Source organism: Rhinolophus sinicus, chromosome 14 (assembly GCF_057876585.1).
Source record: "Rhinolophus sinicus isolate RSI-liver-muscle chromosome 14, RSI-T2T, whole genome shotgun sequence".
Classification (NCBI taxonomy): domain Eukaryota; kingdom Metazoa; phylum Chordata; class Mammalia; order Chiroptera; family Rhinolophidae; genus Rhinolophus; species Rhinolophus sinicus.
Window position 1 is genome coordinate 27,525,781 of NC_142514.1, and position 25,577 is coordinate 27,551,357.

At 39.2% G+C, this 25,577-nt stretch overlaps 1 protein-coding gene across 31 annotated transcripts in view; it reads left to right on the top strand.

Annotated features, from left to right (window-relative positions):
- MACF1 (microtubule actin crosslinking factor 1) overlaps nt 1-25,577 on the top strand; it is a 311,168-nt gene that overhangs the window by 256,095 nt on the left and 29,496 nt on the right. For 26 of the 31 annotated variants that reach the window (XM_074334445.2, XM_074334456.2, XM_074334436.2 and 23 more), the window contains 22 exons: nt 3,985-4,146; nt 4,380-4,550; nt 5,164-5,330; nt 8,721-8,880; nt 9,245-9,571; nt 10,496-10,580; nt 11,110-11,351; nt 12,665-12,871; nt 14,227-14,346; nt 14,781-14,888; nt 15,819-16,037; nt 17,589-17,792; nt 19,420-19,651; nt 20,297-20,523; nt 21,666-21,788; nt 21,886-21,987; nt 22,611-22,712; nt 22,792-22,965; nt 23,057-23,212; nt 23,357-23,554; nt 24,113-24,241; nt 24,883-25,056. In XM_074334445.2, the coding sequence (XP_074190546.2) occupies nt 3,985-4,146; nt 4,380-4,550; nt 5,164-5,330; nt 8,721-8,880; nt 9,245-9,571; nt 10,496-10,580; nt 11,110-11,351; nt 12,665-12,871; nt 14,227-14,346; nt 14,781-14,888; nt 15,819-16,037; nt 17,589-17,792; nt 19,420-19,651; nt 20,297-20,523; nt 21,666-21,788; nt 21,886-21,987; nt 22,611-22,712; nt 22,792-22,965; nt 23,057-23,212; nt 23,357-23,554; nt 24,113-24,241; nt 24,883-25,056 (3,789 nt within the window). The remainder of the gene's footprint in view (nt 1-3,984; nt 4,147-4,379; nt 4,551-5,163; nt 5,331-8,720; nt 8,881-9,244; nt 9,572-10,495; nt 10,581-11,109; nt 11,352-12,664; nt 12,872-14,226; nt 14,347-14,780; nt 14,889-15,818; nt 16,038-17,588; nt 17,793-19,419; nt 19,652-20,296; nt 20,524-21,665; nt 21,789-21,885; nt 21,988-22,610; nt 22,713-22,791; nt 22,966-23,056; nt 23,213-23,356; nt 23,555-24,112; nt 24,242-24,882; nt 25,057-25,577) is intronic. The other 5 variants (XM_074334446.2, XM_074334452.2, XM_074334435.2 and 2 more) reach the window with 1 other exon arrangement.

A 25,577-nucleotide genomic window follows, 5' to 3' on the forward strand; every position in this document is an offset into this window, starting at 1 on the left:
TATACACATGGTTAAAGTAGATAAAAGCTTTCCAATAGTAATAACGAGATTTTGGTAGAAGAAGCAAAATGTCAGAATTTGTTTGCTGTTTCTATCGTGGGATCCTGAGCCCAATGAGAGCCGTCTGATTTAAACAATCTCACTTAGAGACTTCCTTCGTCTTACTTCCAATCACTGGGGAAGGGGGGAAAAAAAAACCTTTTGTATAATAAACAGCTCTATAAAATTAAAATCTGGCCCCAAAAAAAGTCTCTTTAAACAAAAATTGGGGAGCCCAGTGGTCTGAGTTCAGTGTTTGAATGCTTAGTTAATCATCAGAACCTTCATGGATTTGTTTGCTTTCCGTAACACCATTTCTGTACAAGGATTCGTTTATTCATTGGATAAATATTTATTGAGTACCTACTCTGTGCCAGGTCCTGGGGCTCCTGCAGTGAATAGAATTGGCATGGTCCCTGCCTTTGTGGAACTTGTCCTACAGTGATGGGGGGTGGCAGACATTAAGCAAAAATGACACAAATATATAGTTACAAATTGTGGCAAATGCTTTGAATAAAAAATAAATGCAATGATAAGAAATCATAGAGGTATTTAATTTCAATTTTGTGGAGTGAGGGAAAGGATTTTTAAACTAAAACCTACAGGATAAATAGAAGTTACTTAGGCAAAGAGTCAAAGGGAAGAACATTCCAGACAAAGGAAATGGAAGCTGGGAAGAACTTGGCATGTTAGAACTAAAAGAAGGCCAAGTGGCTAGACCACTGTGGCCGAGGGTTCCAGAAGAGTGCCTTGAAGTAAATCTAGAGAGGTAGGCAGGGGCCCGATGATGCAGGGACTGAGAAAGATGTCCTCAAAAGGATCTGTAGCTAAAAAACTGTGAGAAGCTATTGAAAGATTTTAAGTAGGGGAGTGAAATGATTTCATATACATTTTTTTAAAAATTGCTCTCAGTTTAAAGATAGAGAAAACCGTTCCACAGTGACAGTAAATATTCTCAACATTATTTGGAGTTTATAGATCTCAGATTTCTTTGTCTCTATTTTGTTTGTTTGCATTGTGATAGATAATTATAAATACAGAAAACACTGAATGGTTTGCAAATTTAAGAAAACATCACACTTGCTACTGTCTGCAGAATGGATTTGGGGATCAAGGACAGAGAGCCCCACTAGGTTACTGCAGTTGTCAAGGAGGCTTGAACGAGAGGGATGTAAGTAGATGGGGATGAATTTAAGAAATATTTTGGAGGCAGAATCAACAAGACCTGATAATGGCTTTTATGTTGAGAGGGAAGGAGAGGAAGGTGTCAAGGATGGCTTCTAGGTTCTGGTTTGTACAACTGAGTGGCTGGGGACAGTAGTAAATTGTTGATTTAGGGAAGAACAGATTTGGGGGGAGAGGAAAGTAGGAAGTACTGTTCAATATTGGAATGGTTAGATTCGAGATGCCTGTGATTCATTTGTATGGCAATATTAAGAAAGTAGGTGGAAATACAGTTTTAGAGACATAAGCATTTATCATGGTTAACATTTAAAGACATAACAATGGATGGAATTGCTTAGAAGAGAGTGTAGAAGGAGAAGAGGGCCCAGGACTGACATTCTGCCCATTTTCCTGCCCCCAAAAGACTAACATTTGGACATCTAGAAAAGAAAAACGAGGAGAGCAAAGGAAATCAAAAAGGGATCATTCAGGATGAAAACTGGGAGAATGTGATATTACCAAAGATGAAAGTGTTTTAAGAAGTTCTTTGGAAATTTTCTGTTTTATGTTCCTGTTTTATCTTACATCTTCGCAGTAATTTTTGCTGGGTTCTGCTCTGGGAAGTGTCTGCCAGCACTGGTCAGTTAATAACATGGCACAGTCCCATTGAAATACTAAGGAGTAGGAAGTTTAATTTATCTGAAAGCACTGGGTTTGCAAAGCAGCTTTATTTGGGAGTTGAGAGACGGGAGCAAGTATTTTCAAATTTACTTTCTTTAACATTCTGTTTACTTGTGTTCAAAATAAATATTTTGTGTATATTTAGAGGTGCTTTTCATATGTTTTCAAATTTCTGAGAAAAGGTGAGACAGATACCCCTTCCCTATCAATGTAATCCATAGAGTGGAGGTGGGAAACAATGGAATCCGATGCTTCTATAGGAAATGTTCATAAAGTAAATCCAAATTTTAAAAAAAGAATTAGCTTTTTAATGATTAGGAGATCATTAAGCAAGCTATTTAAATATATTTTACTTATCTGTGTCATTTATATCGCTATCCAGTAGAGCTTCTATCTTCATACAGTAGGTACTAGCCACATGTGGCTGTTGACCACATGAAATGCGGCTAATGTGGCTGAGGAGTTGAGTTTTTAGTTAATTGAAATAGCCACAGGTAGCTGCTGGCTACCATATTGGACAGCACAGAATGAATGTGAATGTCAGTCGTGAGACACAGGATTTGATTATTGGTAAAAGGGGGGGGGCTCTTCAGTGGACTTGACATCTTCCCTCTGTACTTTTGGCTCTTCTTTCTTTGCCTTTCCACCCCCCACCCCCCCACCACCACCATTTTGTTGTTCCCCAGCAACTTAAAATATGGGAGCTGGGGTTCCCTCCCCACCCCGCTCTGAATTTTCTGTAGTGAAACATCTTTAATAGAAATGGAATCGTAGCACTTGCTTTTTCTGCAAACCATGTTGTTGGGGAAACAGTCATTTTTAGCTGAACTGCCTTGTAGTGTTGCCTAACAAAATATGGTGTAATCAAATTATAGTATAACACGAAGCCCACTAGTAATTACCTTTGTAACCTTCTTTTTTCAGTGGTCCCTGGAGCTTTTCCTCCCTGGTAACTCACTTGTCCAGCCATAGACCATTCTTTCTAGAATCAGTTTCCTAATCCCAGCGTGATCTGTGGTCTCATAGGTCAAAATTAGTCTTACCCCAACTTAAAATTTTTTTTACATTTATTTTTGTCCTCTTTCATTTTTTGTCATCCTTCAATCTTAATAGTCTCAGCTGCCTCACTGAAACTGAAGGAACTTTTTATGGAAGAAAAAAGAATGGAAAAAGATCCAGACTAGTGAAATATGGCTGATTTTTATCATCTGATAATGGAAAGAAATTTGATCTTAGGGACAAATATTTATTTCATTCTTTTCCTTAGAGTGGCAAAAGTACCATTCTCTTCTCCTTGTTTTCTTTAGAAATTTCTAAGTCATAATGGAGCTTAACTGGAGTAGAAAGAAACATGCATTGTTTGTTACACTTCTTTCACATTTAAAAAAAAATTCTTTTGTAGTGAACATGGATACACGGTATCATTATTTTTAAACTATTTCATATACATATCTGCATCTTACTCAGAGTATGTGTCTGAAATTGTTAAGGACATTTCCCAGAATTACTGGCCCGTTTCCCTTTGTAATCAGAGGAATACTGTTGCAAGATTATTGGCTGTGTGTGGTCTGGCCCTGGAACAGGATGGAGTTAAATGGCCACTTGGGGATTAAGCTATGAGGTTAGCATTTTTCACACTATTAATATGTTTGGGCTAATTGAGTTATCAGTCCTAGTCAGAGAAGAGCATTGGGTATATCAGTGGTCACTTAAAGCTATTCCCCAAGGTATCATTCTTCCCTTTTAAGATTGAGATACATCACACTTTTATGATATCTTGAGACTGATGCTTCTTTCTTATAGATTTTTGCATTAAATATTAATGCAAACAGATTAAAAAAATAAAAACAAACCGTGAGTCGTTGGGTTAAAGATGTAAGTAGTGCCATAACTCTCTGTAATTACTTGTCCATGGGAGTCTGTATTGAAATATGAAACCACAAGTTTCCTTGATAGTTCCCTGTACAAATGGCTTGTTTCACTTTTATTCTTGGTCCTTCTTTGTTAAATCATAAATCTCCCAAGAATAACCAGTCACTGTGTGATATACAGGGTCTGATTGCCTTTGAATTAAGTCTTCTTTGGCTTACAATTATCTAGACGTTTCAGAAAGAACAGGTGGATCCTCTTCAGATGAAATTACAGCAGGTGAATGGACTTGGCCAGGGATTGATTCAGAGTGCTGGAAAAAACTGTGATGTGCAGGGTTTGGAACATGACATGGATGAGATCAATGCTCGGTGGAACACACTGAATAAAAAGGTAAGTGGCATGCGGGGGCGGGGGGGGTGCGGCGCGGTGCGGGCAGGCACGGCACAGGTAACAATGTACTGGGAATGGCGAGCATAGACAAGAGACACCTAAATTTAAGATTTCCTTGGAACCTGAAGGCCAATAACAATTTAGCAGTTGTAATCGGTAGATACGAAAAGGGGTCAGTAGTAATTTAAAAGCTCTCTGCATTCTCCTAATGAGCCTCTGTGTCTGTGATACAGGTTGCACAAAGAATTGCACAACTCCAGGAGGCTTTGTTGCATTGTGGGAAATTTCAAGATGCCTTGGAGCCATTGCTCAGCTGGTTGGCAGACACTGAGGAACTCATAGCCAATCAGAAACCTCCATCTGCTGAGTATAAAGTGGTGAAAGCACAGATCCAAGAACAGAAGGTAAGTGAGAATGTTGGGACAGTGAACTGTAACAGCCACAGGCAGTGGCAGACGACACATTTGCTCATAGTTTGAGGAGCATGTTCAGGAGTTTTAGTTGAATCCTCACTTCCTTTCTGTGATCCGGAAAAGAAAGGTGGAAATTTATTTTTTATCATCTTACTTTAACCTTACTGTGGCATATATTGGACTGAACAGTTTTACTTGTTCATGTATCCCATTTCAGTGTTTCGATCACGGCTTTATCTTAAGAGGTTTTGGTGTTATCAGGGTCAGCAATATTCTAAATAATGTATAAGGTTGCATCTATGTCTAATTTTGGGGGGGCTTAGTTTTTATTTCAGTGCATTTTTGTCCTGGTTCAAAGTAAGTTTCCTGTTAGTCACATAATGACAGTCACTATATCATTTAAAAACTTAAATGTATGAAAAGTTTATGTGGATAATAGGAACAATCTTACGTTTTTGCCTCAGGATGAAAAAAAAAAAAGCTTGTCATTCACTTAAGCTTAGGATTTGGTGCAGTAGGGATTTGGGATTTTTTGTTTGTTTTTTCATCCTTATTTCAGATTTTATCACTTTTCATTCGCTTTAAACGTGTATGTATCCAATAGTTGCTCCAGCGGCTCCTAGATGATCGAAAGGCCACCGTGGACATGCTTCAAGCAGAAGGAGGCAGAATAGCCCAGTCAGCTGAACTGGCAGATAGAGAGAAAATCACTGGACAATTGGAGAGTCTTGAAAGTAGATGGACAGGACTACTCAGCAAGGCAGCAGCCAGGTAAGGCCAAAGGGGTTTTGAGAATGGGTCAGAGAAGGTTTGTTGTGTCCTGTTTTTGACTGGCTATTACTGAGGTGCTCTGAAAGCTCCTGGATGATTCGTACAGTGCTTTGGAAGGTGTTTAATGGATTTTATTTTGAAGAGGGATACGTTCTTAGAGGTGATCCTCAAGCCAGAATAACTCTCAGGAAATGAGCCTCAGGTCCTCCATACATTTCTGAGAACTGAAGACTCGTTGATCTCTGTTGTTGTTCTGCTGTAGCATAATCCTGGTTCCAGGTGACAGACGCAGACTCCTGCAATTCAGCCAGTTATTTTCAGAGTTTTTAGAGCAGATTTTTTTTTTCCTTCAGATTTACAAATAATGCCTTCAATATTTGGAATTGAAATATATCATATTTCTTTTCTCTTAGTTTATCCTAATATTAGGTGTTTTTGCATCTAGGAGCTAGTCTGTGGTTCTGTTAAATGTATGTGCATTTAAGAAATGAATCAACTCTACTTTCTTCAATAAATGGCCAAAAGACAGGCAGCATAATTTCCTCCTCCAAGGCAGTGCTTTCTCTTTGCTTAAAGTTATTCCAGTGTCACTTGAGCTTAATAAGCCATATGGGTGTCTTTACTTTTAGCCTGGACTGTCCCAGTTTTAAACGTAAAGGCTAGCTAATCAGAAATCAACATGAGAGTAGTAGAGTTGATCATTTATTCTTGTATCCTTTCAGTTGTCTAGGTAGCCAATGGCAGTCTTCAAATAAATTCCCCTTCAATCTTCGTTTCCTCACCTGCCCACCGTGCTCGCTTATTTCTTATCTGAGTTTTAAAGTATCACTTGCCCATATTAGAGGGAGAAACAAAAATGAAAGAATTCAACTTATTTACAAATTGTACTGCTTTTTTCCTTCTCTCTCTGTCCATTTCTAGTAATAGTGCTATTAACTAACTTCCAGTTACCTAAGCTTAAAACCTCAGCCCCATTTTTGCCCGTCTACCCCATTGTGGCCCACATCTTTCAGGATGCTACATTCTGCCAGTTCTACAGTGTCTTTCCTATTTATCCATTTCTCTAATTCCCTTTCATGTACTTCAGTTCTTGACTTACGACTTCTCACTTGGGCTAGTTCACATGAGGTGGCTCATCTTAGGTGGCTTCCTAACTAATCCACTTATCACTCATCACTCTACTGCCACTTACCCTCAGGCCTTCACCTCTTCGCATGCTCAAAGACACTTAATGACTCTCTCTGTTGCCTATAAATAAAGTCTGGACTCTTTAACCCAACATTCAAAGCTTTCTACTATTTGGCCCTAACCTACCTTTCTTACTTTCCACTATTCTTCTCGGACCTTATAGTATAGATAAGGTAAACCATATTCTTTTCCTCTGTACCTTCTGTCAGTTTCCTAATTCTGTCCTTGCTGATGCTGTTGCATCTTCCATGAAATACTTTTGTCTGTCTCCCCTTCTATAAACTGTTTCATCATTCCCCAAGCTTGGAATAACCTCACCTCCCTCTTAACTGCCATAACTCTTTCTGTACCTTGTACTATGGTCATTATTTTAAGTACTTATCTCCCAGGTCCATGAGCTCATTAAAGTCATGACTTTGTTTCTAAAGTATCCTGTTATGACTCTTTCTACATTACCCACTTCCATCCTCCTAGCCTAACAGTTTCTGGGCCAGTGTTTTAAAGAAAAAGACCAAGAGCAGTTTCATTTGTTACAGACATTCTAAGAACTTTTAGTTAGATTTTTAATATTGGAATTTTGATGCCTCTAAATTATTTTAGCTCTTTTTGCTACTCCAAATCCTGTATACACTGAGGTCTTTAAACTTTCGGATTCCAAAATCAGAGATGAGTCCGAAAGACTAGGAATTAGGGGCAATCTTTTTAAATAAAATTCTAATTGAATAATAACCTTTAAGATTATATGTTTTAATTGTGTTAATTAAAGATGTATTTTGAAGGCTGGCATAAACAAACTAAGAAAAGAAATTATAGGTCTCTGGCACATGGGCGGCCAGCTAGAGGTGCGTTTCCACACTACTGTGGTAGTCGTATTATTTTTTTTCTTTTCCCAAATAAACCTTCTTTTTGGCAAAAAAAGAAAGAAAATTATATTCTTTATATTGACATTTTAAAATATCATCTAAAAGTACATTTTTCTTTATATTCAAATGTAATTGAATTTCCAGATCATTAAAATGGCAAATCTTTATATTTAAGCCATTTCTTGTTAAAATAGGTTTGTCCATAGGACCTGGCACAAGGCAGGTGTTTAGTAAAGGTTTGGTGAACTAAAGTACAACATATACTCCTGGGCCTTTTTAAACGACGTAGCATTTAGTCTATTATTAGTGATTCAGAGTCATCATTATGGCCTTTTATTAATCTGGGTGCTAATACAGTTCTGTGGTTGTTTTTCTGCCCCTTATCAGGCTGCCTCCAATATTCAGGCTTCCTTTCCCCTTTGTAATTTGCTGCTTTTATTCTACAGGGAACTGGAAATCCAAGCTTAGTATGGATGTTATATTAAATAAGATTTAGGAGTCCAAGTGAGCTATAATGTCCATAGTTCTGCCATTTGTGTTGGCAATTCAGCTAGTCTGGAGGTCATTTTTTGCCTTAAATCTGGGTTCAGAGTTTTGCTCTGGGGCTTGAAATTACTAGAAGCCTGACTGGATTTGGGGATATGGAAAGGGAGTTCTAGTTTATAGTCTACCTTTGCTCTTCAATTGCTCTCTTCACTCACAAGTGAAGGTCGCAGTGACAGACAGAGAGAAATGAAGACTGATGATTTTTTGACTCCTTTAAACTTTATTTTGGTCATGTGTTCAGATGATGCACAAGCCACATTCTTTTTTTTTTTTTTAATTAAATTTATTGGGGTGACAATTGTTAGTAAAATTACATAGATTTCAGGTGTACAATTCTGTATTACATCATCTATAAATCCCATTGTATGTTCATCACCCAGAGTCAGTTCTACAAGCCACATTCTATAGGAGAAAGAATTGGAAAGTCTGGTTCTCCTCATTGTACTGTTATTACTACTTAGTGGGTGCCTTGGACAAATCTTTCTTCAAGCCTTCAGGGTCGGTTTTCTCTTTTGTAACTGGGATAATTATTCTGCCTACCTTACAAGGTTATACAGAATTGAAATAAGGTAAGGCTTATGAAAACCTTTAAAACAGCAAGTGCTATATATGTGTGTTCTGTTTACTGTTGATATTTAAAATGTACCTGGTGAAGATTGTTGTGTTTGTTTTTTGTGTGTGTGTGTGTGTGTGTGTGTGTGTGTTTTGTTTTTTGTTTTTTACTGAATATAATACTGTTGTCTGTCTTAATGTGACTTTTTGCCTGAGCAGTTTCCTGTATATATTTGTGTAGGCAAAAACAGCTGGAAGATATCCTGGTTCTGGCCAAACAGTTCCATGAGACAGCTGAGCCTATTTCTGACTTCTTATCTGTCACAGAGAAAAAGCTTGCTAACTCAGAACCTGTTGGCACTCAGACTGCCAAAATACAGCAGCAGATCCTCCGGCACAAGGTAGGAAGCAGGTGTGGTAAATGAAAACAAAGAACTGGAATGGGAAGTCCTAGAAATTAGAAAACTGCCTGCGACATTTCAGAAGATGTTTCTTGTGGAGTTTCTTTTTTCTAAATTTAATATAAAATATGGTCAAATTACTAATTGGAATAGTCACATTCTTGAAATAAAAGTAGATAGATATCAGATCATAGTCTATCATCATAAAAAACAGCTTTGTTTTCAACTTTTATATTATTTTTGCCTTTCAGTGGGTACACTTTTTATATTATTTAATTTATTGCATCATTTGTTATTCGTTGTTCCATGTTTACTTTTCATTTATTTTGTTTCTGTTATTCATTATTTCCATCTGGATTTCCAGGCTCTGGAGGAAGAAATAGAAAGCCATGCAACAGATGTGCACCAGGCAGTCCAAATTGGGCACTCCCTCTCCTCCCTGACATGCTCTGCAGAACAGGGTGTGCTGTCGGAAAAGCTAGACTCGTTGCAGGCCCGATACAGTGAGGTTCAAGACCGGTGCTGTCGGAAAGCAGCCCTGCTTGAACAAGCACTGTTCCACGCTAGGCTCTTCGGGGAGGATGAGGTAGAGGTGCTCAACTGGCTTGCCGAGGTTGAGGACAAGCTCAGTTCAGTGTCCGTAAAGGATTACAGACAGGATGTCCTGCAGAAACAGCACGCTGACCACCTGGTACTCATGTCTTCCATTCTTACTGGTTGTGTTCCTGTTATTTTGTAGTTCTGATTCATGTTTCTCTTCATTTCTTTTTTATTCCAAACATTTCAACTTTATTTTACGTACAAGTGCATAGTTGCAGGCTTATGCTACAAACTAATCTGTTTTATGATGAATCCGTGGAAATGCTTAACAAACTGAGTCAATAATTCTGGAAGATGAACCAGAGTGTAGTCAGGGGCCATCTCAATTCCAACTCATGTTTTACATCGTTAGGTAATGTGTCACTCAGATTGCATCTGAGCAGAAGCTTTCATAAAACCAAGTTACCTAAATAGTACTGTTGATCATATATCTGTAACTTCTAAAATATTTCTAGAATTTATATGCTCAAATTTCAGGGATACTTTGTCATCTTAGTAGAAAGAACAATTTGCCTTTTTCATTTCATTGCTATGAAATTTCTTTTAGGATAGTAAAAATAGGCAAAGCAAGGGGGTTTGTTGTTATTAATAATCTAAAATTCAGCTTCATTAATTTCAAACATTGGGTTTTTAACCAGGGTCCAGATTTAAATCTGCGTGTTCTTGCTGACTTTCTTCTTTTGAACTTTCTTTCTTATTCTTTGTTTTGGACACAGTAGACATTTTCGCTGAATTCTCCTCTACCTTTCTTGGGTTCGGGTTTGGTACCAATAGATTGGTAAAGCTGATTTAATCCTAAAACTCTTTTCATCCAGTACAAAGGAAAGCCTCCCTGTAAATATCTAATTTAATTATTTTGAGTAATTAATGGTGTAATCAAAGAGATAATGAAGGAATCAAATAGCTAATGTTTACATTAAACTCGTATTCAGCTCCTATTGCATCTCTCAAAGATCTCATTTCTTTCCATTTTTTGTGCCATAGTTTTAGGATTAATGGTATTCTTTCCTTTCAGGCTTTAAATGAAGAAATTGTTAATAGAAAGAAGAATGTAGATCAAGCTATTAAAAACGGTCAGGCTCTTCTAAAACAAACCACAGGTACTTCAAAAAATGCATCTCTTGGCACCTCTCTGGTTATACAGACAATTACATGTCCAGGCAAATAAGCACCCTGCACTTGCCACTTCTCTTTGTACGTAGAAGCTTAGTATTCACTGTTGTATTACTATGTGCTCCCAGGAGGCTGGTAGCCTGGGTTCCTATTTCCTGCTATATCTTTTGAAAACTAAAAGACTTTGTTGCTCACATCTGGCTATAGATGACTCCCCCCTTCCCTCCAATATGTCGAATGTCAGCATTCACTGCAAGGTTCTGGGAACATCTAGATGCACCTGCAGTTGAACTCAGATCTTAATAATCTCAGAAGAGGCTTCTTTTATTGATTGACAGGTTTACTTCCTTCCTCCCTTAGTGTGGGATGCTAGGTGAAATCACTGTCATAGGGAGGGAGCGTCTATAAAAAGTAAGCTCTGATTTGAAGAAAGGGGGATAAAGAGACTCCCTCATCCCTAGAAGGGGACTCCCTCATATCTCTTAAATATGAATAATTGTGTGTGGTCTCCCACAGGTGAAGAGGTACTGCTTATCCAAGAGAAACTGGACGGAATAAAGACTCGCTATGCAGACATCACAGTCACCAGCTCCAAGGCCCTCCGAACTTTAGAGCAAGCCCGGCAGCTGGCCACCAAGTTCCAGTCTACTTATGAGGAGCTGACCGGATGGCTGAGGGAGGTAGAGGAGGAGCTAGCAGTCAGTGGGGGACAGTCTCCCACAGGGGAGCAAATACCCCAGTTCCAGCAAAGACAGAAGGTGAGCTGTCATTTCACAGTGTACAAGGAAAAAAGTTTCCCTCTTTGTCAGAATCCTTAAGTTTAAATTCTTAACTTTTCATCACCAACTATCTACGTTAAATCTGAACCAAAAATTTCTGCCTGCCTCCTTTCTTGTTTACTCATGGACAGTAAGATTTGGCATAAAGACAGACCAGTATAAGAGCACTTGTTATGATCTGAAGATGAAAAAAGATTGAATCCCAAATCCCTAGGAAGTTTGTGTGGTATGTAACATTTGGGAATTTACTTTCATGATTCATTCTCTAAAGAGTGCTTCATGGTTGTATTTGATTTTCCTACAGGCTCTAGTGCAGTTTTGGAGGCACAGAAATACTATTTAGGTACTTAACTGAGTTAATAGGTTGATGCAAAAGTAATTGCGGTTTTTGCAGTTATTTTTAACCTTTTAAACCTCAATTACTTTTTTTTTTTTTAATGATATTCATTGTTTATCTGAAATTCACATTTAACCATGTGTCCTGTTTTTGTTTTTTTTGTTTTTGCTTTAAAGATTTTATTGGGGAAGGGGAACAGAAAGAGAACAGGACTTTATTGGGGAACTTTATTTTTTCCAAGTCACGTTGTTGTCCTTTCAATCTTAGTTGTGGAGGATGCCGTTCAGCTTCAAGTTGTTGTGTCCTTTCAGTCTTAGTTGTGGAGAGCGCAGATCAGCTCCAGGTCCAGTTGCCGTTGATAGTTTCAAGGGGCAGCCCACCATCCCTTGCGGGAGTCGAACCGGCAACCTTGTGGTTGAGAGGACGCGCTCCAACCAACTGAGCCATCAGGGAGCTCAGCGGCAGCTCAGCTCAAGGTGCCGTGTTCAATCTTAGTTGCAGGGGTCGCTGCCCACCATCCCTTGCAGGACTCGAGGAGTTGAACTGGCATCCTTGTGGTTGAGAGCCCACTGGCCCATGTGGGAATTGAACCGGCAGCCTTCGGGGTCAGGAGCATGGAACTCTAACCGCCTGAGCCACCGCCAGCCCCAAACCTCAATTACTTTTGCACCAACCTAATAAATGCCTATGAGTAAAGCAGTATTTATCATTTCTACTGAAGTAAGGAAAGAAAAGAAAGAACTATTTGTTTTACTCAGAAACAGTCTGTCTCAAGAAGTCTTGCGGACAGATATAAGCAGCACCTAAGCCTAAAGTCAGGCTTGGAGTGAGTGAAAAATCTGAGACAAGAAAAAAGTACAGGAAGGAGGTCAAAGCCCTGCTGGGATGTGTGGCACAGCTGCCAGAGTGCTTAATTTAGCAAGGTCTGGCCTGAAAACGGTTTTTCCCTCCTTAGGAATTAAAGAAGGAGGTCATGGAGCACAGGCTGGTGTTGGACACGGTGAACGAGGTGAGCCGTGCGCTCCTGGAGCTGGTGCCCTGGAGAGCCAGAGAAGGGCTGGATAAACTTGTGTCCGATGCCAACGAGCAGTACAAGCTGGTCAGTGACACTGTTGGACAAAGGGTGGATGAAATTGATGCTGCTATTCAGAGATCACAACAGGTAATGTGTATAAACACCTCTGCATGAACATTTTAGGCAGCAGAGATAGATGTGTGAGATACAAAACTATGACCCACATAAATACAGTCTCAGGAATAGAAGAAACAAGATCAAGGTAAATCTGGTGCAACACATTATTTCAGTGGTGAGAAGTAATTGGGAAAGGTATGTGAGGGTGGATCAGGGTTTGACCCAAAATACCTGTCCCCTTTGAGTAGAGAACTTGGAGAAGAGTCTGTGCGAGCCCTCTTCTTAGCCAGTGCCCTGCTAAAAAACTGACGGTGATGGGAGTAGATAATATCTAGATCCAAAATGTCCGAATGCATCACAATCTTAGTTTGGTAAATCAACTGTTTTAACATTAGATGGAAGAGGGGAGGGAACCAAGAACTATAATTACTATCAAATATGCTAACCAAAATAGCAGAGCCATCCAAAATAGAATCCTCCCCGTAAACACAGGTGTCATATTTCCCTTGATCTTTTTTCTTTCCTGCTTTCTTAAAAAAGTTACTTGCTTTTCTTTGTATCTGGATATCAACCTATTAATGTGCCATGGTGCAGAAAATAATATAACATGACTCCTTGGGTTCATAATGATAAGCAAATGCTTGGTGAACCACATAGAAGTTTGCTCTGACTCCAAGTGCATCCCCCCTGTGTCTTTATTTATATTCCAAAAATCTTAGCCAGATAATTCAGTATGAAATTTTATCGTGCTTGGGAGAAGCTTTCTTTTCTCTTTAAATATTAGTGTAGATTGGCAGAGTTGAAAGCGAAGAGAAAAAAGATTGAGGGACCCTCATTAAACAACAGTCACATAGAACAGAATCTTAGTTTTTCTTTGTTACTGCATACCTGTTAAAGGTTTGATGTTCTTCTGGGGTCTTAACGCTTCTTCAGCTGAGTGAGTACTTCCAAGTTAGCTTGACTCAGCTGTCTGCTGCCATGGTAAGTTTGTTTAAACATGTGATTAAAACTTCAGTGTATGGGTAGGAAAGGGGATTGGCAGAAAGAGCACAGCCTCATAGAAGCACTCTGATTAGATGTATACTTTTTATGAGTGTCAGTTTCCATTGTCATTTCTAGCTGTAGGACCACTAACTGGATTCTCTAACTTCTTTCTTAAAAAGTTGAAATAGGATTAACTCATTTGCTAAGGTATAATCAATTCTAAATTGTCTGCATCTTGATTTGTGATTTTACGAAATTCTCCCCAGTTTTGGTTTTAGTTTGTAAGTTATAAACTGTATTATTGAAAATGCAGGCCTTTCTGTGTTGAATAAGTTAGAATTCCAAGAAGGAGGACCCTGACTGTATATAATATGTTCATTTTTCTTCAACATGTCTACTAGTATGAGCAAGCTGCTGATGCAGAGCTAGCTTGGGTTGCTGAAACGAAACGGAAACTGATGGCCCTGGGTCCAATTCGCCTGGAACAGGACCAGACCACAGCTCAGCTGCAGGTACAGAAGGTAAGTGTAACACTGACATATCCAGTGTCCCAAACTAGTATAATCATTAGTAGCTTAGAGTGACTAGGAGAGAGTTTCTGATGGCTCTTCCAAGTCAAGTGGAATGATTCACTGTCATGAATATGGACAGATTAATTTTATAAATATTTGGTTAGGATGAGGAAGAAATTGTTTTGCTTTGTGAGAAGGGAGTAATAGGTTCATTAGTCCAGGAAAGGTTAATAATTTTCTGGATGATTTTCAGAAGGGAAGATATTTTTGTAAGCTACTAAGAGATAAACATTGAAGATGTATGGATAGGCAAAGTGTCAGACTTTATAACAGTAATTTTTGTGATGTGACTTTATTAAAATAGAATTTTGTTTAGGTTCTGTCTAACCACTGACACAGGCTTGGGGTCCTTTTACTTCTTAACTGTAGTTTACTTTTCAAAGGCTTTCTCCATTGACATCATTCGGCACAAAGATTCAATGGATGAACTCTTCAGTCACCGTGGTGAAATCTTTGGCACATGTGGAGAGGAGCAAAAGGCTGTGTTACAGGTGAATTGCAGTTATTTATTCACCATATTATTGTCTTGATTATGGTGAATTAGAAGTACAGTTGTGAGATTATAGTTTAAGAAGGTTTTTTCCCTCTTCCTAGTAGCAGTATTAAAGTCCAGCTTGATGTTGTGGAGAATTCAGACTCCTAACCCTGTGTTCACACATGTCTGAACAGCCATGCTGTATAATGTGAAATGTATTACAAGTCCATCTTCTTTTTAACTGAGGAATTGCTACTTATCCTCAGTACATGAGTGACCTTTCAAAAATCTGTGATAGATTTTTCAGAAGCATATGCAGATATTTGTTGTTGCTTTTTTTGAAATCCTTCTAAAATCATACCCATTTCTAAAAGGATTGGCCAAGAGAGTTAGTCTGTACACCAGTTTTTTGTTTTGTTTTATATATAAAGGGTACGGGTAACTACTCTTTCCTCAAAAATCTTCGTAAATTGACTTAGCTGCTCATAAATGCCAGGCTTGTGAGACGTTTTTATCCAAGGAAAAGAGACAAGTGAAATCTGATGGATAAAGACTCCTTCATAGCTACTGAGATGTTCAGTCTTAAATTGACCCGTTATAGTAATGCGGTATCTAAAGTTGTAAAAGATTATTCACTAAAAGGTTAATTTTGCTGTTTTACTGTATTTGAAACAACTATTTTTAAAAACTTGAAACAATTTTTAAAATTCTACAAGTAGTACATATATGTATGATAGGAAAATAACATGTATGAATTAGAAAAATCAGGTAAGTATAAAGAAAATAAAAATCACTTGTAATCCTACTAGATTAATCCATATATTTTTTTTAACATTTTAGTGTGTGTTCCTTTAGACTTTTTAATGTATATATACCTATATATACCATTTTTTCTTAAAAGAAGGGTTCGTGATAGTAATAATACTTACACTTTTGTTGTTCATAGGAAAAGACAGAGTCTCTAATACAGCAATATGAGGCCATTAGTCTACTCAATTCAGAGCGTTATGCCCGCCTAGAGCGGGCACAAGTCTTGGTGAACCAGTTTTGGGAAACTTACGAGGAGCTCAGTCCCTGGATTGAGGAAACTCGGACACTAATAGCACAGTTACCTCCTCCAGCTATTGATCATGAGCAGCTCAGACTACAGCAAGAGGAGATGAGGGTAAGAAGCATGCTGAGTTTCATTTAATTGCAGAACTTGAAATCTATTAAGCTCCACAACCTATTAAAAAACAACATATTTATTAGTGCCTACCGAGTGTAAGTTCTGTGTTATAAACTCTTTTCCCCCCCTTCTTCTGCCTCCCTTTCCCCCCACTCCGGTTCGAGCTGTTGTTTCTCAGTCTAGTTGTGTAGGACACAGCCCCCTGGCCCATGTTGTAGTATAAGCCTTGCCGCCACGCCCCCTCTGCACCCCCCCCATCCCGTTCCCCCCCTCCCTTCCCCCCCGCCCCCCCCTCATTCCCCCCCCCCCCCCCAGGCAGTCAGTCAGCTGCTATAAAAGCCACGCAGCTCCTGGCAGCACATGGTAGCCCATGGCAACTCACGCAGACTTCCAGCTGCTCAGGGCAGCCCAGCTCCAGGAGAACTGTTGTTCACAATCTTAGCTGTAGAGGGCATAGCTCACTGGCCCATGTGGAAATCAAACTGGCGACCTCAACGTTTGGAGCACGGTGCTACAACCACCTGAGCCACTGGGCCGGCCCCTATAAAATTCTTAATCAGTTAGAATTTCTTTGCACAAGAAAAATATATACCTAAATTATTTTCTTTGTCCTTTAGTATGAATCAATTAAAGAATACAATTGTGGAGCTACCAGGATCCTGGGTGTTGCATAAATAAATGAAGTAAACATCAAGGGAATTTACCATCTTAACAGTGACGATGGGATGTTGTTAGACTTAGGGTGTGGTCGGGTGGCTCTTTCCATTTGGTTAGGCCCAGCTGGAGTGAGAGCCTTGAAGGAATGTCAAAAAGCATTTGTTGCATATAGTTGAGAGAAAAAGGAAATTTGTAAACACTTCAACAAATGCTATTACCACTTCAAAAAGAAACTTTTTAGGATGGCTGGTTAGCTCAGTTGGTTAGAGCTTGGTGCTGATAACACCAAGGTTGCTGGTTGGTGCCCCACATGGGCCACTGTGAGCTGTGTCCTTAAAAAAAAAAAAAGAAAAGCTTTTAAAATGTTTATTTGGTTTTAAAATGCTTATTTGGTTTATGGCTTGTGTTTATTTCTGTCTGCATTCCTGTAAGTGGAAGGTTGTAAACTAGAAGCAGTCAGCAGTAAAGTCAAGGAATGGTTGGAGTATCAGAAATGTTGCTCTTTGTAGCTTGTCCTGCTTAGTGCCTCAGTCTGGGGAGAGAGACAGATCTCAAACCATAGAAATTACAGTTAGTATGTATAAGTATTTCCAAGCACAGAAGATGGTGGGATGATTTGTATTGCAGGGTGAGGGTGAGAGTGAGAGAGGATGTATCTGGGAACACCTGGATGATGGGACATCTGAACTGGCTTTTAACGATTAAGAGAATCAGGCAGTGTCCAGAGCCCAAGACTTAGGTTTTTTTTCCCCCTCCGTAAATGATGAAATGCTGGGACTTGCTAGTGTTTAGTAATTCAGTTTGTTCCTCCCAAACATGAGCTCTGATCAAAGTATGTAAGCAAATAAACCAGTATAAAAATGCTCATTTCATTTTAATTTCTTTACATAGCAATTAAGGGAATCCATTGCTGAACACAAACCTCATATTGATAAACTGATAAAGATAGGCCCACAACTCAAGGAGTTAAACCCTGAAGAGGGAGAAATGGTGGAAGAAAAATACCAGAAAGCAGAAAACACGTATGCCCAAATAAAAGAGGAGGTGCGCCAACGGGCCCTGGCCCTGGACGAGGCTGTTTCCCAGTCGGCTCAGGTACGAGTGTCTTAAACTCCTTCGGCTGTCCTGTAGTCTAAGCAGGAAGTCTGTGTATCAGGTATGCCTCTGTGCTCAGGAGTGTCTAGACCAGCATGCTAATGAGACACTGTCAGAGACTAGGAAGCTTTGCTGATCTGCGTTTTCATTCAAGGAACGTGGGGGTGCTGACACTGTAAGGAGGGTAAAGTGTGGCTTAGTTGGTCTATGTTGTCTATTGGTGCTTTCCTTGAAAACTTTATATTGTGACAGTCCTTTAGCAAGGATGATTGTGGATAAATTCATCTTAAAGCAACAAATGCCTCAAGATTCCTGTTGGACCTGTTACTTTTGAGATTTAGAAGACAGCACATGAGTTCTCTTACTCAAGAGGCCACCAGCTAGCTCTTAGCTCAGAGTAAGATGCTTGAGGAGGGAGAAGAGCCAAAGAAGAACATAAACCAACAGCAGTGATATTTAAAGCATGTTAACTACATACTTTTTAACTAATATATTACTGTTAGTGGTACTTTTGTCATGTCTGGGTATTTTATTCCTATGTTTAGTCAGTATTCTTGGTTAATATTTGTACTTACTCAAATTTTTCCCCCCACCTTCCGTCCCATCTCTCACTCACATTGTGGAATGTGTTACTTTGTGTTGTTGCTGCCTGCTCCTGTCTTCCCCACATCGTCACATTTCATTGTTGTGTTGACCGCGCCCACCATTACAGATTACAGAGGTAAGGTCCCACCCCCATTGGGATTAGGGCGTTTCCATGAAGCTGAGGATTAGCTATAAGGAAATTTCCCTTAACTTCAGTGTAATGAATTTTGTTAATGCAGTTAATTATGCCAGTTTCATTTGGGGCAGAACCTAGAAGTAAGGAAGTGATGAGCAGTGGTTTTTCTGAAGGAAATCCTACCATATATTTTCTATAGGACACTTAACAGTTGATAAACCTTATTCTAATTAGCAAATACAGAGTTGGTTTCAGATATCCGTATTAGGGGGCAAGCTTACCTGTTTTGCTCCTATTTCTCACCTCTCTGCTTCAGATTGTAAATGAAAAATTTATAATTATAGTCATGTTATTTAAAATATCAGAAAAGTGGGAAGGTAATTGTTCTTTTAGAATAAGGTTAGATTGGGTCTTCCTTAATTCCCTTTCATCATGCCAACATTTTCCTTTCTCACTGTTATATACGGTGATTGTTAAATTGCATGCTATGATAATTTAAAACTCCAAGTCATTTAGCATATTGAGTTCCCTATCCATTTACATAGTAGGTGGAGGGCATCTAACTTGTTGGTCTAATCTGTTGCATGCAACTGTCATCTGAGATGTTGACACACTGACTCTCACCAGTTTCATAGTCTTGTCCCTTTCTTGTCACGTTTCTGGTATATTACTTAATATCTTTTTTATTCTTAAAATAAACATTTACTTTTTCTCATGGGCCAACCCTGGTTTATTATGCCCAAAACAGTTCCTTAGCCAAACCCAACATCCATCAGGCTAGGCCATGTGCAGGTTATCTTAAACGGTGGTAGATTTATACCTTGACCTTATTCCCTATATATAGCATTTCCCCCAGATGTCTGTTGAAATACTGCTGTGATGGCTAATGGTCTGACATTTGTTTAGTTCCATGATAAAATTGAGCCCATGTTGGAGACTCTGGAAAATCTTTCCTCTCGCCTGCGTATGCCACCACTGATCCCTGCTGAAGTAGACAAGATCAGAGAGTGCATCGGTGACAATAAGAGTGCCACCATGGAGCTAGAAAAACTGCAGCCTTCCTTTGAGGCCCTGAAGCGTCGTGGAGAAGAGCTCATTGGGCGATCTCAGGGAGCTGACAAGGACCTGGCTGCAAAAGGTGCTTGAGAAATCTAATTATTTTTAAAGAAAACCAACAGAATAAATTCTAGGCTGTGGTTACCTCCAGCATCCCACCAGATGTACTTTGTTGAATGTAAAGACAGTCCTCAAGTAATGAGTATTCCAGAAAGTCATTTGGAAGTCATTTAGAATTCAGAACACATTTCCCCTTTGAAACAAGATTACAATTGGTAGTTAGATTCCCAGGCCAGGAAACAAATGCTCCTTTAACCCCTAATATGAGTAAACTGCAGTATCAATAGTGGGGAGAATATAACTACCTTTTATAACACTTTTCATGGGAAACAAAATTCAACACAAAACACTGGAAATAGAGTTCTCATCTCAGTCTCTTTATAACTTAGGGGTTTTGTATCATAGCAGTACCTTTATAGTAGATGGCAACTCATCTCCAGATTACCTCTGTGATCTCTTTCTGTGGGAGACTAACATAAGCAGAAAGTGTACATGTAGAGATAATAAAGCTAAGATAGTTATAATAGTTATATCCTTCAGTTATAAATTTTTAAAGCTCTTTTGAAGATAATTTCAGTGAAAATGTGACAATTAGATGGTATTTCTGATGAAGCTGATTTCACGTACTGAGAGCAGTCCTATTCATCTCTTCCCTTTATACCCTCAGAAATCCAGGACAAATTGGATCAAATGGTATTCTTCTGGGAGGACATCAAAGCCCGCGCTGAAGAGCGAGAAATTAAGTTCCTTGATGTCCTTGAACTAGCGGAGAAGTTCTGGTATGACATGGCAGCTCTGCTGACCACCATCAGAGACACGCAGGACATCGTCCACGACTTGGAAAGCCCGGGCATTGATCCATCCATCATCAAACAACAGGTTGAAGCTGCTGAGGTGAGAAAAAAGCAAAACCCCTTTTCCTGTGTTTGTCCTCGAGAAAGGCGCTTTATCCAAGTATGCCGTGTTAACTGCTAACCCAAGCTCAGTGCCTTAAAGGTTGTGTGGGGGTTTTTTTTTGTTTGTTTTTTAGGTTTAATAGGATATTTTCCACTTGAAGAAAATATCTGCTCATTATAGTCGATTTTCTTTCTTTTACAAGTTTTACCACCTGCACATTTGTATAACCTCCACCAATTGTGATATAGAATAGTTCCATTACACAAAACTGATTTTCTTGTTAGTTTTAAACTTAACAATTCAAATTAGTGTGATATGCTTAGAAAATCCAGTTTTGCTTTCATTTCTGAATTTAGTCCTTGCTGTAGTATATATTATTTTGTTTCTCAAGTAAATCTGTTTAATGCAGAAAAATAGAAAATAAATTTTGGACTCATCATTCAAAGATAACAATTGTTGCTTTGATATCCTTTTTTCTAGTGTGTTTGGGGAGCCTAGTTTTTATTTTTACTAAGTGTATTTCTCCACTCTTTTTGTCCAGTCAGTACAAACCAAGCCTGTGTTGATATAACCTCTCTTACGTCTTACTTTCATTTCAGCTTTTCTCCCTCTCCCCACCCCTGTCATTGCCAGTCCATGAACCACTTTTTAGGATCTGGCACACAACTGACTTTTCTTCAAGATTGTATGGCTTGTATTCCTATTATGCTAGTCTCTCAGCTCTTCAATTTGTGACTTGTGCTGTTATTATCTTACCCTTGTTGATATACTTCTCTGCAATAGACTCCTGGCTATAGGTTATAATCTCCTTGGAGGGGAGAAGGGTGAACTTTTGGTAAATTATTGAAGTTCATTACACCTTCCCAGACTGTTTGTATTTATACATCTATAGTTTATATATATAGTTTTATATATATAAATATATTTGAAACACATTTTTGTGTGCATATATATGAAAAATAACCAGAGCCTGAAGCTTCACTATTTAGATAAATGAAATATTAAGAACATTGAAAGGCTTTTGCGAAATTGACAGTTCTGTTTAACATCTTATTGATGGGGATATAATTACATTTGCAAAGTTTGGGAAGTTCTGTTCTGCTTCTGTTTTGGCTTATGTTCTGTTCATTTACACGTAGACTATTAAGGAAGAGACAGATGGTCTGCATGAGGAATTGGAGTTTATTCGAATCCTTGGAGCAGATTTGATATTTGCCTGTGGAGAAACTGAGAAGCCCGAAGTGAAGAAGAGCATTGATGAGGTGTGGAGAAACGGATAAGGAGTTGAGACGAAACATTAGTGACTCAGACTGAAGAGTGGTATTAGTTGAAGAATCTGATTGACTGTTTTTCCCCTAGATGAATAATGCCTGGGAGAACTTAAACAAAACCTGGAAAGAGAGACTGGAAAAGCTTGAGGATGCCATGCAAGCTGCTGTGCAGTATCAGGACACTCTTCAGGTGAGAATCCATGAGGTGATCACCATGGAAATACAGGTTCCATGTTGTCATATTCTGAATGCAGCATAAGAGTGGATCACCTTTACCGGACTGACCACAGCAGTTTCAAACCTAAGACAACCTGTGTCTATATTTCTTGCCAAAGTTTCCCACTTCTAATGTGAAAAGTACTGACACCTGAATTTCTACTCTTCTTGCCATGTTTTTCATCATCCTGTGTTCTTCATATTTATCCTCATGGTAGCTATACAGTGAAGCTGGCCTTCCTGTGAAAGTCATTGCTTGCTAGAGGTTCCAAACCCAGGTTATCTTGAAGCACAACCTGGCTCAGTCACTTCAGCACATCACGAGCTTGCTAGCTGACCATGAGAAATACCAACTTTTATTCACATTTAGTTTTTCCAGATTGTCATTTATTTTAGGCATTATCTCATTGGCTTTGTTCTGAAATCCCGATATTACTGGATAAATATCATTATCCCTTACCTCTGCACCCTTACCACCTAAAAACAAACAGCACACAGTACTTTGATTTTTCTCTTATATTAGCAGAGATAATGCTAGTTCTCTCCCGACTCCTTATGTTTTTATTTTCTGATTGCTTATTTGTATTTTTGCTTTAGGCTATGTTTGACTGGCTAGACAACACTGTGATTAAACTCTGCGCCATGCCCCCTGTCGGCACTGATCTCAACACTGTTAAAGATCAGTTAAATGAAATGAAGGTTTGTATCCGGGAAGGGTTGCTTCTTTGTAGTTTCTAAAGACTTGGTTTGATGTTAACCTTAAGTATGGTTTTGATAGGAGTTCAAAGTGGAAGTTTACCAACAGCAAATTGAGATGGAAAAGCTCAATCACCAGGGTGAACTGATGTTAAAGAAAGCTACTGATGAAATGGACAGAGACATTATACGAGAACCACTGACGGAACTCAAACACCTCTGGGAGAACCTGGGTGAAAAAATTGCCCACAGACAGGTAAGGCAAATGGTGGAGTACATGAATGGACTGCTATCTACTGTTTTCTAGTTTCTTGACAATCATTCTCTTTACACCTTTTTCTGAGTAGCATAAGCTAGAAGGTGCTCTCTTGGCCCTTGGCCAATTCCAACACGCCTTAGAAGAACTGATGAGTTGGCTCATTCACACTGAAGAGTTGCTGGATGCTCAGAGACCAATAAGCGGAGATCCAAAAGTCATTGAAGTTGAGCTCGCGAAGCACCATGTAAGTATTTTTATTTTTCATGTCTAAGCCTATTGATTTGAGACCAAATATTGCCACAAAAAGCCTTTTAATAGTGTGTGTACCTTAGAGAACCAGATTTGATGTTATCTATAGAGATAAATTATGTTGTTTAACCCTTTTTAGGTTCTTAAAAATGATGTTTTGGCCCATCAAGCCACAGTGGAAACAGTCAACAAAGCTGGCAATGAACTTCTGGAATCTAGTGCTGGAGATGATGCCAGCAGCTTAAGAAGCCGTTTAGAAACTATGAACCAATGCTGGGAGTCAGTGTTACAAAAAACAGAGGAGAGGGAGCAGCAGCTGCAGTCAACACTGCAACAGGTACGTGCATGGTCACAGTTAGGTGGGTGGAGCTGGGCACATACAGCAGCATTCAGAAAGCCTGTCTACGTCCACAAAAGGAAAGTCGTTTGGGGTAGAGCCCCCTGTGTCCTGAGAGGAAAGTCATTTCTGTGCTGGAACTTGGCTGGAAAAAACAACTTTTGATTTGATGGTCCTTTCTTGGGTTAGTATGTAGCCCAGTCTCTTTACTATTCAAAGTTAGAAGATCTTTGCTATAACAAACCTTTTTCACAGATTTAGTTGTTTCTTGGATCAAGTCAGGTCCTTCCACATCTGATTTCCACAGTAGCTTAGCCAATCAATTCATCGGTTATACCAGACATCTATAATATGTTACAGTGAGGTCTGAAGGATTCTGCTAGATTCTAAAAATAAATAATATATTGGCCCCATGCTAATCCAGCAAAAGAGCAGCTCTGCCTGAGATCAGCCCAAAATCCCTCCCTCAAGATAAGTTCCTCATGTGGTCATTTAGAAAGTTTACTTTTGAAACTAGAATTGACTACTGACCTTGCTGGTATGTTTTTTTCTCAAAAGGCCCAGGGTTTCCACAGTGAAATTGAAGATTTTCTCCTGGAACTGACTAGAATGGAGACCCAACTTTCTGCATCTAAGCCCACAGGAGGCCTTCCTGAAACTGCCAGAGAACAGCTTGATACACACATGGTAATAGAGATTTCCTGAAATTGAACATAAGCATCCCATATTCAGTAGCTCTTTTCTGAATTCACAGAGAGAGCTGTATCAGGGAGTCTACAAAGTCTTGCCTTTTTACCGACAATATAGTATAACCTTGAGGACTGCTGCCTGTGTGTGGGCTTTTAATATGTGACCACAGGCAGCAGTGGTGACAGGGAAGTCGGCTGAGAATACAATGGTAAGCTGGTCAGTTCAGTGGGCGGAAGCATATTGACTTGAAGGTGTGGTTGTATTTAAGAAAAAGACTACTTAGGTGGGATTTATAGTCAGTAGATACTGGCAATGTTTCACAAAGTGGCTAAGAACAAGGCAGCATAATTTCTGGGCAAATCCTTCAGGAAAAAGAGAAATAAATTATGGGGGGTCTATCTTTATGATCTCTGATCCTTAAAACAAATTCTATTTACTTGGTGACAAAATGAGTTTGATGTTAAGGACAAATGGTGGGTTTCATTCCCTAAGTGCTCAGCAGTTGAACTGAATCTAAAAGATAGGGTTTAAATTGAGATGAGACCTTCCTGGACTTTTCCAGACTGTGCTCATAAATCTGTGTGTGATGTCTTGCAGGGAATTGGCATTATTGATATCCTTCCTGACTTTTCTTGTAGGAACTCTATTCCCAGCTCAAAGCCAAGGAAGAGACTTACAATCAACTACTTGACAAGGGCAGGCTCATGCTTCTAAGCCGTGATGATTCTGGGTCTGGCTCAAAAACAGAACAGAGCGTAGCACTCCTGGAGCAGAAGTGGCACGTGGTCAGCAGTAAGATGGAAGAAAGAAAGGTATCACCACCAAATACAGTGTGTGATGACTGTATTCGAGTAGTGTTTGGTGGTGGCAGGTTGTTGCCATCTGGTTTCTGTGAGGACTTTTTGAAGACTGGTATATTGTACCAGAAGTTGCAGAATCGATAACCTCAGAATTGCCTTCATGCTACTCATCTCTTTTCTGCCGTTAAATTTCCTTTTTCCATCCATGTCAAGTTGCATTGATGGTACTAGGTTCTGCCAGTATTTGCTTTTATTATTCATTCCTTTTCTGCATCTACCAGTTAAGACATTCCTGCCCAGTGATGGGCCCTATGTCCATTGTTTATCAGATTTGTGTTCCTACTTAAAAACAAGGTTATGTTGGAGTTGGTGACTTGAGATTGGGAGGGTGGGGACAGAGAGCATGCAGGGAGTAAGATTAATAATTTCGCACAAGGAATTTGGATTCAAGTGTAAGTACAGTATGCAGAAAATTGTACTAAAAATCAAGAAAGAAAGAAATTATATGGTCTCTTCCCAATCTTCCTCAAAAA